Raw genomic sequence first — 14,639 nt, 5'->3', positions numbered from 1 at the left:
TACCAGCTGTGGAACCCACTCCAGCTCCATCCTGAGCAGGAAAGGAATGTTTTGATGGCTGTCGAGTAACTGAGTCCTAACAAGAGCAAGGGGAGTGGCTGGCAGACTCAGGTCACGTGGGGGGGGGCACCCTGGGCACAGTGCTCCTGTTCCCACACATGGCGTGGGGAAGACAACTAGGGTGCTATTATTGAAGGAAAGGGGAATGCGTGCTGGGGGCCAAAAACGAGCTGATGCTCAAAAGAGCATCTTTGCTATTTTTATAAAGATTTCATTTATTTATTTGAGAGAGAGAGTGAGCACAAGCGAGCACAAGGGCAGGGGGAGCGGCAGAGAGAGGGAGAAGCAGATGCCCCGCTGAGCAGGGAGCCCGATACGGGACTTGATCCCAGTACGCTGGGATCATGACCTGAGCCGAAGGCAGACGCTTAACCGACTGAGCCACTCCGGTGCCCCTTTGCTATTTTTTTCTATTCATTTTCAATTTCTGAGCGTGATACTCGGTGTTGCTGATTCTTTTATTCTTCTTGTCTTCCTGAGCTTCTGGAAACTGATGCGCTGCACAGAGACCTACTCCTCTACTCCATGTGGCGTGATTTCTTGATTTGGTGAGAATACCTGCCAACTGAGATCCATTTCTTTCTTAGGTTGTACAAGGGGCAGGGGGACCTGCCAGCCTTTGGAAGACCCCCTGCCAAGCTTGACTGCCTGTTGCAGGGACGGGTGGGCGGAGGCCCAGATGTTCCTGCGCCAGTGGCGGCGCCCTGGGCCCTTCTTTATCCCGGCTGAGTCCCGTCTCTGCTGGTTCCAGCAGGCTCTGAGCTCCCCGGGGCAGGAAAGCCAGCGTGGTGCCTGGCACAGAGTGAACGCTCCTGTAAACGCGGTGGAATGAATGAACATCTGAAGAGGTTCTGTGCCTGGCCAGCCTGACTTAGAATACAGTGAATCATGGAGCCGAAAGGGACTCTAGAATCACCAGCCCCTCCCGCCCCTTCTACAGGTGTGAAAACTGCAGCCCCGAGAGCATAAGTGACTCAGCAAAGCCACAGAGGAAATGAGAGGCAAAGTCATGACTGGAACTCAGCTTTCCCTCCTCACAGGCTCGGATTGTCCCCTTTGCTGCCCACACAGGCCCGCTCTGGCTCTGTAATTCAGTCAAAGGCCGCGGCAGTGCTGTCACCCGGGGCCTCTCTGCCTTTGAATCTTGGCTCCCTGGGAGTTGCAGGCTTTGCGAACTGGCCAAGACGGCGGCCTTACAATTTCTTAATAGAAGTTTTTCCCTTTATTCTTTTGTTCTTGAAAATGGAGATATGCTTATAGCCTCAAAGGTAACGTGCCTCATTTTGGTTCGGTCAGGGGCAGCTGGAAGGATTCTTGCATCCCCAGTGTCCCGCTGCACGGTTTAAAGAAACCACTGGGGATGTGCTCAGAAAGGCCACGCAAGCAGTGAAGTCCAGAAGTTTTTATAAACGAATGCCTCCCAGGTTTTCCCAAAGGATAAAAAGTTTCAGAAACAAAATCGAGGGTTTTAGTCTGTGGTAAAAATTCCTTTTTCCAGATGAATTTTTCTAGATATTTAGGTCCTTCCCCACACTTCCCCTTGTGCTGCGTGTATGTAGGAAGCTTTACGAAGACCTTCCTAATGGCTGTGTGGGCCTGTCTCCACCTGCCTACACTTGTCAACAGCTCTACTGCAGGGCCAGGAAGGGAGGGACAAATTCTTCCCACCTTCATCCCCTACCTGGAAAGGAAGGGCTTGGATGAATGAGCATGTGTTGCCACTGGAGGCCTGTGTGTCCTGCACTCTGGGGCGGCCTCACCTTAGAGGTGCCCCTAAACCTTGGGCCTCCAGGAGAACCAGACCAGAGGCAGAGGCCTACCTTCACGAGATCTTCCCAAACGGTTTCCTACGTGGCAGGTGGGCGAAGCAGAGGTTTCCAGGATATCTGCTGCCCTCCAAGGTGTTGGTAGTAAAGGGGAAGATGGTCAAATAAAGGTCAAGTCCTGGGGGTCCTCAGTGGGAAGGAAGCTCAAGGGCTTGTTCTGGGTTGTTCTGGGTCCCTTTTGTGCCATCTCTTGCCTGCTCCTCTGTCCATCCTGAGAGTGTGGGGTGGGGCAGAGAGCCCAGGGTAACGAGGTGCCCTGGGGACTGGGCAAGATGTGTGGAAGACAGCTGGCAGGGGAATCTTCTCCACCATGCTCCATGGAGTAGGAATGCCTGCTGGGCTGCAGATTAGGGAATTTCTCCAGGAACTCTGTTCCTCAACAAAAGCAAACTGGAAAAGCCCAGGGAGAGTTACTGCTGCTGGCTAATAGCCTTGCTGCCTGGCCACTGACCTTGATCAGAAGGCCAATGCTGCCTTAAAGTGAAGAGGAAATGCCGAGGCCTTCCATAGCCCAGTCTGGCCTGCAGAACCTAGCTGGATACCAATGGGCACGGGAAGCTGGGAGAAGGCCAAGGGACCATAGTGCAGTTTGAGGAAAGACAGGGATTATTCCCTGAGAAACTGGTTTAACATTCCCCATGCCTCCATCCCCCCAGTGCCCCTGCCTCTGGGTCAACCAGGGGGAGCAAGAAGAGAGGGTGACGGGGCATGGCCAGTGGGGAGACAGACCCATTGAAGAGGCCAGTGGCAGCAGATGGCTGAGAGGGCAGAAGGTGGGCACCATTTTTTATGGTCTTGCCTTCTTGCCATTATGCCCCATCACGATGCTACAGGGGACATGAGGGAGGGGAGGACAGATCAGAATCTCAAAAGGATTAGGAGTGACCCCGGCTAGGGACTCTGCTTTTGCCCTGTAGGACTTTTCCCCCTGAGGAGAAATAGGATGAGCCTTTCCTGGGAGCAGCCTCTATGGCAGGGGCTGGCGCCCCTCTGTCAGACTGGCTGGGACCTCGCTGAGACGGTGCGGGGGGCGGGGGGAAGCTTTATGTCAGAGTGAAACAGGCGCCCCTCCACTCTGGCTACATGGGCCTTAGAAGTGAGTAGACCTGGTCCCAGTGTGTGTGTGTGTGGGGGGGAGTTCAGGGGATTGACCCTCAGGAGTTAACGACAATGTGAAGGCCGGCTCAGAAACTGGTCAGTCCCAAGTATCGGACTCACCAGTGTTATCCTCTTTCCAGCAGAGGATGCCATGGACCTTTGCTGTCCGAGCCCCAGTTCACCAGGAGCAGAGCCTTCCTGACACATCTCAGCTTCTGCATGAGCAAGGGCTTAGTGATCGATGTGGTGGTCCAAGTGAAACAAAGCAGCAAAAGGACACGTGTGGAGGAGGGCTCCCAGGGGCTCTACAATGGGGCTAAAAGCTAATTTTCTTGGGCACAATGTATAGGCTATGCACTGTGCTAACCCCTTGCCATATGTTACCTCATTTAATCCTCACAACAATCTAATTTATGAATCCATTCAACAAATACCGATTGAGTACCTGCTAGGTGCAAAGCTCTGTGCTAGGTGCTGAGGATAACTCAGTGAGCAAGACTAGTTGTCCTCATGAAATCTACAGTCTAGGTCGGACCTATTATCCCATTCCAGAGATGAGAAAACTAAGGCCTCCTGAATTTAACTCACTTGCTCAGGTCGCTAAGTGACAGGGCAGGGCATGGAGCCCAGGCAATCTGTTTCAGAGTCCAGGACGCTACTTGCTATCAAATGCGTCCTTCTTTTCTTCCCAGCACCACCCACGTGGCACGCACCGTTGGTTGCCTCTCCCTTCGTACTTGCTGCAAGAAACCCAGTTTATTTGGACGTACACTTTCCTACCTGTGTGCTCAGGGAAGGGCCCCTTCCCAGCCCCAGCCCCACGAGGGAATCTTGATTAGTTTGAACCAGTCTTCGTAATTTCCCTCCTTTTGCCAGGGATTAGTTTAGGCCCCAGGGATCCCCCAAGTGCATGACAAGAGGGGAAGTTTGCCGGGAGGGTTTCTGGGCAAAGTTTTCTTGTGCTGTTCCAAGTTGTGGATCTGGGAACTGTGGTCGCCAGCTGGGTTCCCTAAGGTGACCAGCCTGAGGACAAAAGCCAACGTGCTGAAGATGGCGGGATAGAAACTTGGACCCTCCACACCTGCTGAGCTCCAGCCTTGTTATGTGAAATAACAGATATTCTTACCCCGTATGAAATTTTGGATTGTTTCCTGACTTTTGTAGCTGAAAACTACCTAATACCGACCAGCTCCCGTCCCTGCCACGCCATGACACCCCAACCTTGTCTGGCCCTCACTTTCTGAGCGTCTTAAAACACATCTGCTCCACTCCTTTGAACTTTGGTCGCTTACCTTGAGATGTCCCTTGACTTTCTTCTCTCTACATCTACTGGTTTTAACCTGTAATAGCCTGTTTCTCTAAATCATAAACTCCCCGAAGGGAGTGAGCATCCTTACGTCTATTTATGCCCTTCGTGGTCCCTGTCATTAATATGAAACCCCAGTAGAGCTTAATAAACATTTCTTGGCTCATCTTCTTTGACATATTCTGAGAGATTATTTGCTGCCCTGGAGGGGTAAATGAACACATTTCAACAGGCATCAACAGGTTGCAGCTGGAGGCCTGAGTGAGTAAGAAAGTCAGGTGTCGCCATCTTGGCTTAGACTCCACAGTGGATGACAGCAGCTCCAACTGCCTCCTATGCACCCAGCTCTGAGGTCTGCTGGGGGGAGAAGAGGAATCTGCTCCTTGCTATGAGCTAAGGAGCTTTCATGCTGAGCAACCACATCTTATTTTTAATTCTCACAATGGCCTTTTGGGGTAGGAGCCATGTGCACTAGTTTCTAGATGGCAGACTGACCTGCCCGGCTCAAGTAGCTGGTAAGAAGCAGACCTAGGGTTTGGGCCCGAGTTTTCTAGTTCCTGAATTGAGTTTGTAGGGCTCCCTCTGTTCCCCTTTTTCTTTTTCCTATTAAGCAAGTGGTCATCTTTTACTCATTGGCTCAGGAGAGGGAGATAGCAGAAGGTAAAATAGAAATTGTCCCAAAAGCCTAAGCTCTAGCAAGAAGAGTGTCAGAAAGACTAAATGTCTTGGGCTTAAGTGGGGTGAGTAGGTCCTGCTCCCTAAGCCGGACGGTCTTTCCCCTGGTGGGGGAGAGGAGTCAGCCACATCTGTCAGTGGCTAGAGGGAAGGAAATCCGCATCCTTCTGCCCACCACCGAGCAAGACCCTGCCTGATGCATCACAACAAACTGACCAGAGGCAGCCTTTTAAGGATTCCTGTGCTTTGAACACGGCACAGGAGCAGCAGAGAGCTGTAAGCCAGAGGAGACCCTTCAGACAGAAATGCCCTTGTGGGCTGAAGACTGGGGACCAGACGGACCCTTCCTGGTAGCTTGGTACTTGGCTGATCTTGAGACTGTCTTAAGGACAAAGATTTGGTTTCCTGAAGGTTACCTCCAACAGAAACAACGCCTTTCCCCTTATCTCCAGATTATAGAACACCATGCTTCTTTCCCCTACCCTTATCATATTACAGATTTGGCTAACGCTATACTATAAATTAACTCAAAAGACAGTAAAGGTGGGGATCAACTAGCTGGGATCCCAATGTACTTGAGAGGATTCCAGAGAACTTTAGACCATGCAAGCAACTTTAGAACTAACTCAATACAAGCTATCTACAAGTTATCTGTACTAAAAACTTTAATTCACAATATTCTATAAGGTAGACACTCGTGCTATCCTCATTTCATAGAGGACACTAGTTCAGAAAGGATAAGTAACTTGTTCAGTGTCACACAGCAGGATTCAAGCCCAGGTATTCTGGCTCTAGAGGCATTTCTGACCACCATGCTAGGATTTGATTCGGCACCACAGGCAGGGAGCCACCTCAATACTGAGGACGTTCTAGCAGGCCCTGGGCCTGTGGAGTTGACCCCCTGTAATGTGCAAGTTAAAACTAAGGTATAATAAAACCCCACAAGTCTTGTCTCAAAGAGCTCATCCGAGGGAGAGAGGGAAGGCACGTACACATGCCTGTAAGGCAGCAGGGCGACGGTACAGGTAGGAGCTATGGGGCGGCCCCTAGTGGCCGACACCATGGAGCCTCAACCACTGGTCGACATGCTGGGATGGGATGTGCCTGTCTGGGTGAGTCCTGAGGAAGTGGAGGGGCTTCTCTACCTGTTCAGCGATGGAGTCCAGCTGACATGGAAGCTATCTCCCAGCAACAGCAGCTAACGTTAATCTATTCTGCCTCGCTCCTATTTCTGCCTGCCTAACCCCGCTTTGCTGGGACCCCTTGACTCACTGTACACACATGCACTCATCCTTAGTGATCTCATTTCCTCGAACGAGCCAATCTCATTGAAGCTTCACGTGTCATCTTTTCGGTGTTTTTTTTTTTTTTTAAAGATTTTATTTATTTATTTGACAGAGACAGCCAGCGAGAGAGGGAACACAAGCAGGGGGAGTGGGAGAGGAAGAAGCAGGCTCATAGCGGAGGAGCCTGATGTGGGGCTCGATCTCAGAACGCTGGGATCACGCCCTGAGCCGAAGGCAGACGCTTAACCGCTGTGCCACCCAGGCGCCCCTATCTTTTCGGTGTTTTTATCACCTGATTCTAATATTACCAGATTTTTCCATTTTGTTTGAAAAAATGCAAAAGCAAACAAATAAATGTATATATTCATCTTTTTGTTCACAGATTTTAATGGGCATTTGTTTTTATGAAATGCCATTCTCACTTTGCTAATTGCAGGACTGAAGCAATTAAATAAAAATACATCACATGACCAGGCCAGTAAGACTGAAATTGCAGCATACGCTGATTCACATAACTTTCAAATGAATGTGAGGCTGGATTAAACACATGTGGGAAATAAAGTACACATTCCAATGGAATAAATACACTTGTGGAAATAACATTTAATTTTGAAAGGAGTAAACAGGACAATGAAATGTCTCACAATGTAAGGTCAGCAATTACAACAGAAGGTTACAGAAACATACATAAAGCAACACACTCACACTAGAAAAGTGAGATTATGATTCCAAGCACATCTAGAGCCTAGGATAGATTTTACCTCCCCCCCCCCCCCCCCCGCCAAAGCTCCAGTGCAACTAATTTTTGAACTCATAGCTGCTCTTTTCCAACACTTTAATTCACAACATATTTTTGACAACTATGTGCTAATTTCTGGGATATATAAAATTAATAGATGCATAGTCCTTTGTTCACAAGGAGTTTGAAAACAAGCAGTTTGGCAGCCACTCCTTTTCCATGGAGAGGCCGATCTGAACTTATGGGACAATACTGCTCAGCAGCCGAAAATCTGCCACAGGAGGCCGTGAGGGGCAGGATTATTGGTAGTGGTATGCTTTGGTAGAAAAAAGGTATGTGTTTATAGAAGTTTAGCCTAAGTTCATCATGGTCTGTCTGTTCCTTTCTTAATCAATGTCAGTTTGTAGAAACTCAAGTTTTTATATGAAAGCCATAAAATGCATTTTGTTTTGAAAAAAAGTCAAGTTTTATGTAATTTAATCCCTGTTCACAGACAGGAAATTATAAGGAAGAAGGCAATTTTGGAAAGCATTTCTCAAATAGAAAAATTACAAAACATTTGAATATATATGAATTTTTAGCAAACTAAAAATAGAAGTTTAGAAGTATCTTCAATTATTTAAAATATTTTCACTCTCTCATTGTTTAAAAAGATTTTATTTATTTCAGAAAGAGTGAGAGAGAGCATGACCAGGGGGAGGGGCAGAGGGAGAAGGAGAAGCAGACTCCCCACTCATCAGGGAGCTCAAGGCTGGGCTTGATCCCAGGGCCCTGAGATCATGACCTGAGCCGAAGAAAGATGCTTAACCAACTGAGACACCCAGGCGCCCCTCAGTGTCTCATTAATTCCAAATTAATCTTGCTTTGATATCTGGATGATAAAGCTTCCCAAATTTCCCATTAAAAAAAAAACCACCCCCAAACTAACAGTCATTAGGTGGCCCATCGTTTCTTAGACAATAGACAAAAAAAAAAAAAAAAAGGAAAAAAGTAATTCATGGACATGGTCAGAAAATTCAAAAGGTCCAGAAGGGCACAAAACGAAAAGTAAAAGCCTTTGTTCTTTTCTCTCCCCACTCCTATGGTTCTCTCCAAAAGTAATCACGTTTTCTCTTCAGCTTCTTTTTGTTTTTAACCTAAGCTGAAAATGTCTGGAGTTTCTCTCTCCAAGCCTAATGTATGTTCCGCCACCTCTATGCGCTCATGCCAAACGAGAAGACTGGCTGTCAGCACCAGAGCCAGAGTACCCCTGCAGTCTACACAAATGTCCCATGTCACCTCTGCACTGGTTCCCGGACTCCTGTTTTCCTGGGGTCTGTCATACTGATCACCTTGTCGGGACTAATGAATCTTGGAAGCAGGAAGACAACAATACAAAGGGCGCCTTTCTGTGAGTGTGCCAACCTGTGCCAATGTTTCTTTAAGATAAGTTCTTAGGAAAGTTTCTCAGCTGGAGGGAATATTTAAATTTAATAAATATTGCCAAATCACCTTCCGATGATGTACAATTTGCACTCCAGCTAATAATACAAATAACATATGAGTAACTGCTTCCCTTCACCATCACAAATACAATTTTCAACTATCTCCTATGTGAAAGATAAAAATTTCAGGTTTATTTTGCATTTTATTTAATTACGAATGAAGGGTGAACATCTCACGTAAGTTGGCCATTAAAATGTTTTTACTGGATTGTTCATGTCCTTTGTCTGTTTCTATTGGTTTTCAAAAATTTTTAAAGAGGTCTCTGTACTTTAGAGTTAAATAATGCTTTATCATATTTTATTCATTCAGACACTGGGGTTAAAACAGGAAACAAAGTAAATCCCTGCTCTTAAGGAAGTTAAATTCTAGTAGTAGGATACAGAAATAAAAAAAAAATTACACACACATACACACACACACACACACACACACACGAGGGTATGATAGGCGCTTTGGAGAAAACAAAGCAGGTAAAGAGGGACAAAGTAGCAGCAGTGTGTGTGGCGGGGGGGGGGGGGATGCTGCTGTGCACAGAACGGCCAGGGAAGACCTCTCTGATAAGGTGGAGATTTGAGAGGATACCTGAACGGAGTAATCCATGTGAAGATGCAGGTAGAAGAAATGGCAGGCAAAAAGGCCATAAAGAGAGAAGCTAGTTGGCGTGTTTAGGGAGCAGCAAGGAGGTGGACAGGCTCGAGAGGAGTGAGCGGGGAAAAAGGAGAGTCAGGGAAGAGGGCAGGGGACAGTGGGGGCAGACCGGTAGGATCTCACAGGCTGTGCTAAGGGTTCTGTTATGACTGGGTGTGGGTAGGGAAGCATAGAGATCAGCTATGAGAGCTTGAGATAATGCAAGTGAGAGATGATGTAAATACATGTTGCAAGTTATTTTTCCTAGTTTTAATGTATGGGTTGTTTTTTGGTTTTGGGGTTTTTTTTGTGGAGGGGAGAGATAGGTAGCCCTATTAGATTTTGGTTTTTATCTACTATAGTAATAAAGAGCAATCTTCTTGCCTGTATCTTGGTTTTACGTCACAATGACAAAAGGTTACAAAATCATCTAGTATTTTATATTTTCTTTTTTCCCCCCAAAGATTTATTTATTTATTTTAGAGAGAGAGAGCACGAGCAGATGGGGCAGAGGGAGAGAGAGAGAGACTCTCAAGCAAACTCTGCACTGAGTGTGTGCATGTGAAGCCCACTGTGGGGCTTGATCTCATGACCCTGAGATCACAACCTGAGCCAAAACCAAGAGTCAGACGCTTAACCGACTGTGCCACCCAGGCATCCCTAGCATTTTACATTTTCATCTTCTTACATTAGTGTTTTTGATCTATCTAAGATGGTTCTGCAGATAAGCAGTGGAGCAGGCAAGCCCACTGCATATGGCTGTGCAGCTGACCCCACTGCACAAGGGCAGCAGGCTGACCGGCTACATGAGGGCTGCAATCCAGTAAAGCTATGGTGCACTGGGAAGCACAGAAACCACTGAAGGAAGGGGCCTTTTTCTAATTTGCACAAAGGGATGAACTAGTGGTGGCACTGGCGACAGAGTTCAAACTCTAACCCATTGTTTCCACACCAGTTATTGAATACCCCATCTCTTCCCACACTGGTTGGAAATGCCACCTTTATTTTATTAAGTATTCATAGCTTCTTCTGTCTTTGGTGGAACCAAGGACCTCATTAAGGTCGAAGTTTGCTGTATTAAAATTTTTTTTACAATATATCTTTCTCACTAGGGAAGTCTTAATTTTAGGAGCCTGACTGGAAGCAAATTTTGGCATGTTAGAAAGAATTGGTGCAGTTGGAGGAAGAATTCCACATTTTCCAATGCAACGGAAAAGAAGCCTTTCTTTGGTGTCTTTGCTTAAAGATGTTAGCTTAAACGCATCAAGGGTCGTTTCAAAGAGCCCTGAGCCAACCATCTGAAGGCTTTCTTATCTACCTGGAGATAATAGCTCAACTAATAGTCTAAAGTCCTACTGCTATAGGAAAACCTTCTTATGTCCAGATTCAGGTTGGCCTCAGTTAGAGCACTGTGACTTGGGTGGAAGGTTTCCTACTCAACCAGCACAGGAAGGTGAGGGCTCTAACAGCGGTAGAAGATTAGCGGAAGCAGACTTTGTGAATGGTGAGGCTCTAGATATATTCCACGGTCTCTTTTCAAACTAAAGTAAAAATCCTGTCTTTTCAGCTGTTTCCCCTGCCAGGTCCACTGTTACACTACTTTTGCCTTTAGTGAGACGAGAAATAAGAACCATTTGAAGCTTCTGCCAAAAAACAGAGGCTTCCTTCTTCAAAGACAAACAAGCACAAAATACAAGGGAAATGGAAATGTGCCCACTTTGTGGTTTTATGCCCAGGCAAAGAGAAAACTAAGACATCATCAGTCCTAACTGTTTTCTTCCCCCTACAGAGAACGGTCAGGGTTGGAGGGGATGGGGAATGGAGGGAGAGGTGGCAAAACAGTTGCAAATTCTCTGACAAAGAAACTTCTCCAGATTCTCTTCCCTCTCCTCAGAGCTGACTTTCAGAGACAGAGCTCTGGTTTTTCAGCCTTGCTGCCAAGGTTCTTGAAGAAGTCACTAATTGGTAGCTAAGGCTATGTTAAGAAATAATCTAAATTTACTGTCCATCCTCAGAGTAATGATTTTATGTGTCAAAACGGTGGATTGAGAAATGAGAGCAGAGGGGTAGAAGGGCTCAATTACATCAAAGATACGGATATATAATTTTACATCATCAGTTGTACAAGAAGCAAACATGAAAATGTTTGAAAAGTTGTATTTTGGTTAAGAGCAAGAATTTCTAAGTTGATTATCTTTCAGATTCAAGTCATATTTCAGTGCTTCAACTATATATGCTTAAATATTTTTAGTTGAGATATACTTAGAATTTTCTGCTTTCCAGCAATCTTAGAGCAGTAACAGTGACAACTAGAGTAAAGAAAAAAAAAAAAAAATCAGGCACCAGCAATGGAGGGAGCACAGTTGAGAATTCTGATATTTGGATATGAAATAAATCATTTTCATTATCCCTTTCTTCTAGTTTTCTTCCCTATGCCCAAAACCAGGTGTAATTCATGCTTCTGTTTGGGGGTCTACTACTTCCTCTACCTCTAGTCTCTCCCAAATTATTACATGCTTCCAAGTGATCTTTTTATCCTGGCCTCTACCTCTTCAAATCTTCCAATCAACAAAACTTCCTTCCATTCCTTTATTAACCCTTGCCTCGCCAAGTTATTCTGCAGGTAGTAGAATGGTAATTTTTCTATTTCTGAAAGGTTGCTATCCCCCATTCAAAACCTTTTCTCTTCCTTTCTAACAGTCACAGTCCTAATCAAGACACCCAGTAGCCTCAGCACCACAAGATTATATAAATAGACCCAAGGGTTTGGTGGATAAAAAAAAAAAAAAAAAAAAAAAAAAATGAAAACATTAAAATAGAATCAGAACAAACAATTTTGCCACTTGAAATTTAAGAAAATTTGGCCCTGTATTAAATTGTTTTATCTATTTTTAAATCTTAGTTGAAGGTCAGGAACATCCGAAGGAATGGCTGGCTTTTCTGTCTTGTTATGATTCTATCATGGCAGTTCCATGTCTAGGACATACAAATTTCCATGGTAAAACAGCTCCTGTCTGCGAAATCAAGCCATTTATTATCTTAGTTATTAGCAAAAAGTAGATGAGATGTTAGAAGCGCGAATTTAACAAATACTATTTTATTACTTAAAAATACATAGTGATCATAAGGGTACATGTCACAAATTACAAAATAAAAATGTACAGGGAAAAGTAGAGACAAATGTGTTAAACGACAACAAGGTACCTATTCATTGGAGTCCATTAAGAATAAAACAGTTCTTTGTTAGACAAGGCCGAGAATAGATATAGCGCTATGTAGAAAATGCCAGTTACCTAGAAATATACCTCTACTAAAAAGTAGCAATGTGTTGGTAGTGTATCTAAACATGCCCTAAATTAAATTATATACACACAGGTCCAGTGTTCTACAATACAACCATTGATTTTAGGCAGGAATCTGTGAGAGATGTGGTTGCCTATCTTGTTGAAAGAGCAAAGCCCCAGGACGGATTAACTGCCCTACCTTCCACAAAGCTTTGTTCAGGTGATTTTGAAATGTGGTGTCAACCACCCCACTCATTGCTGCTCCAAGTTCCCTCAAAACAGACACTGTGGACTCATCACTGGCATTCAGAATCCGTACAAAGAGTTTATTCCACAGTTCACCATCTTTTAGCCTAAAAATATATAAAACCATTTCCATCAAGATTAGGCATATAAAAGAATTCTGCAAAATCAGTGGTACATTTACGCACTAAATGATTTAAGGTAATAGCTAGAAGTCTAGGGTTAGAACTCATTCAAGTAATCCTTCAAAGCCCAGGGTGGAACTACAAAAAAGAGAGGAGAGCCATAATACAACGTGCGTGAGGAGAAAGTCTCTGATCTGAATCTACACATTTCCTCTGTGTACTACGACATGACACTGCTCTACAAAAAGAAGAAAAGTGAATTTTGCTCTTTTCCTCTAACTTTCCTAAAGTCTAGGTCATTAGACAGACTGCAGTTCTTCTCTCCCTGCCCAGAATTTTATTATCTTCACAATCCTCTGAGAATCCTAAGCTTGACTGAAGTAACCACTGCTTACGTCTACGATGTTTAACTTCCTTGTTTTTTTTTTAATCAGAGAAGCTTCTATTATCGTACAAGGCAGGGTTGTTAGGAAACGCCGGTGACCCTACCTGTGTCTGTTTGTATTAGACCCTCCTAGGACCATAGCCAACTGGAGAGACCAGAATTTATCTTACAAGTCTTACATTGTATTTAAAGCCTATTTTTAAAGTATGTTTCAGAGACAAATAAGACTGACCAAATTCTGAATTAAATAAAGAAAAAAATACAATTCACTTGTTGGGAATAGTGGGAATGGAGAAGGGGTGTTAAATTCTCAACAGTGGTTTTTGTTTTTGTTTTTAAGCCAGAGAATATACCAGTAAGTTGATAGATAGAAAGCTTATTCTGGGAAGTTATTAGCTATGATAAGCTAAAGTGGAACTTGGGATATTTAATAAGTTTTATGAGTAGGCTTGAGGGAATACTAAGATTCTGAGACCAAGCAGCTCTTATTAAGGGAGCATTTACTTCTCCAAGGAGACTCCGTTCTCTGCTTTGGTTCTACCCATTCATTAAATAAATAATAACCTAAAATTAGTATATAATTTAGAAATTTAATTCTCTTCAAGAGATGCTTATTAACTTTGATAACAATAGCTATTAAAAAGGGGTATAAGACTAACGTCAATTGATTATAAAATTATTCCCAGGAAATGTTTCTATTAACACTTCCAGAATGAGAGGCTACCATAACACAGTCATGGTCTACATGATACATGCAGGTCCAGAATGATGTCCTCAAGTCTGACTAGTTTGATTCTTATTATTAATTAGCAATTCATTTGTTCTGCCCCAGGTGCTCCACTGACGCTCTAATGAAAACTTGTTGAAATTAATGGAATCATGGCATTTGGACTAAGAAAACGAAGGCTGTCCAAGCAGAGGGCACCCAAGAGAAAGAGAAAATTATTTGGATAGGCAAAGACCCTGAAATCACCAATACTTACTCAGAAATATTTTGGCTAAGTTTCCAGAGGGACCCATCCCAGAAGACCTGTAGGTGTTCCTTGAACAATAGTAAATGTGCTAAATCTGCTATACCAAACAGATCTACCTGAAATCACAAAAAGCACCATCAGCTAAAATAATTCTCTGCTACTATCATGGCAATTTATTTATGTAGAAAGTTGAAAGTTATTATAGTGTTTAAGTTTATTTTATGACATATGTTTTAGTACACTGTTCCCTATCCTTATCGTAAAGGGAGAAGATCCCCCAAGAAGTGATCAATAGAGCTAACTCTAGGAATTATCCTTAAGAACAAAAGATGAGAACAAAATTATCCTGAAGAACAATAACATATGGACTGTCAGATTCGAATTTGTACACCTACCGAATGTGCATGGACTCTAGCTGTGATCTAAACGGGGTCCCCATGACTAGTTCAAGTTCATGCTACATTTTCAATCAGCAAATGCCAAATGTCCAGAGATGAGTCAGAAGGGATTTTTTCTGGATACTACC

At 44.2% G+C, this 14,639-nt stretch overlaps 1 protein-coding gene across 3 annotated transcripts in view; it reads right to left on the bottom strand.

The window, feature by feature from the left end:
- Window positions 1-11,898: 11,898 nt before the first annotated feature.
- BUB1B (BUB1 mitotic checkpoint serine/threonine kinase B) overlaps window positions 11,899-14,639 on the bottom strand; it is a 48,096-nt gene continuing 45,355 nt past the window's right edge. For 2 of the 3 annotated variants that reach the window (XM_045816277.2, XM_045816293.2), the window contains exons 22-23: window positions 14,123-14,229; window positions 12,184-12,739 (exon numbers count right to left, since the gene is read on the bottom strand). In XM_045816277.2, the coding sequence (XP_045672233.1) occupies window positions 12,508-12,739; window positions 14,123-14,229 (339 nt within the window). In that variant the 3' untranslated portion in view covers window positions 12,184-12,507. Of the gene's footprint in view, window positions 12,117-12,183; window positions 12,740-14,122; window positions 14,230-14,639 lie in introns of those variants that run through there. The other variant, XM_045816283.2, reaches the window with a different exon arrangement.

The sequence above is a fragment of the Ursus americanus genome, chromosome 36 (genome assembly GCF_024610735.1).
Source record: "Ursus americanus isolate L20-20 chromosome 36, mUrsAme1.1.p, whole genome shotgun sequence".
Classification (NCBI taxonomy): domain Eukaryota; kingdom Metazoa; phylum Chordata; class Mammalia; order Carnivora; family Ursidae; genus Ursus; species Ursus americanus.
Note: the sequence above shows the minus strand (reverse complement) of the source record. Positions and strands in the feature narration are given on the sequence as shown.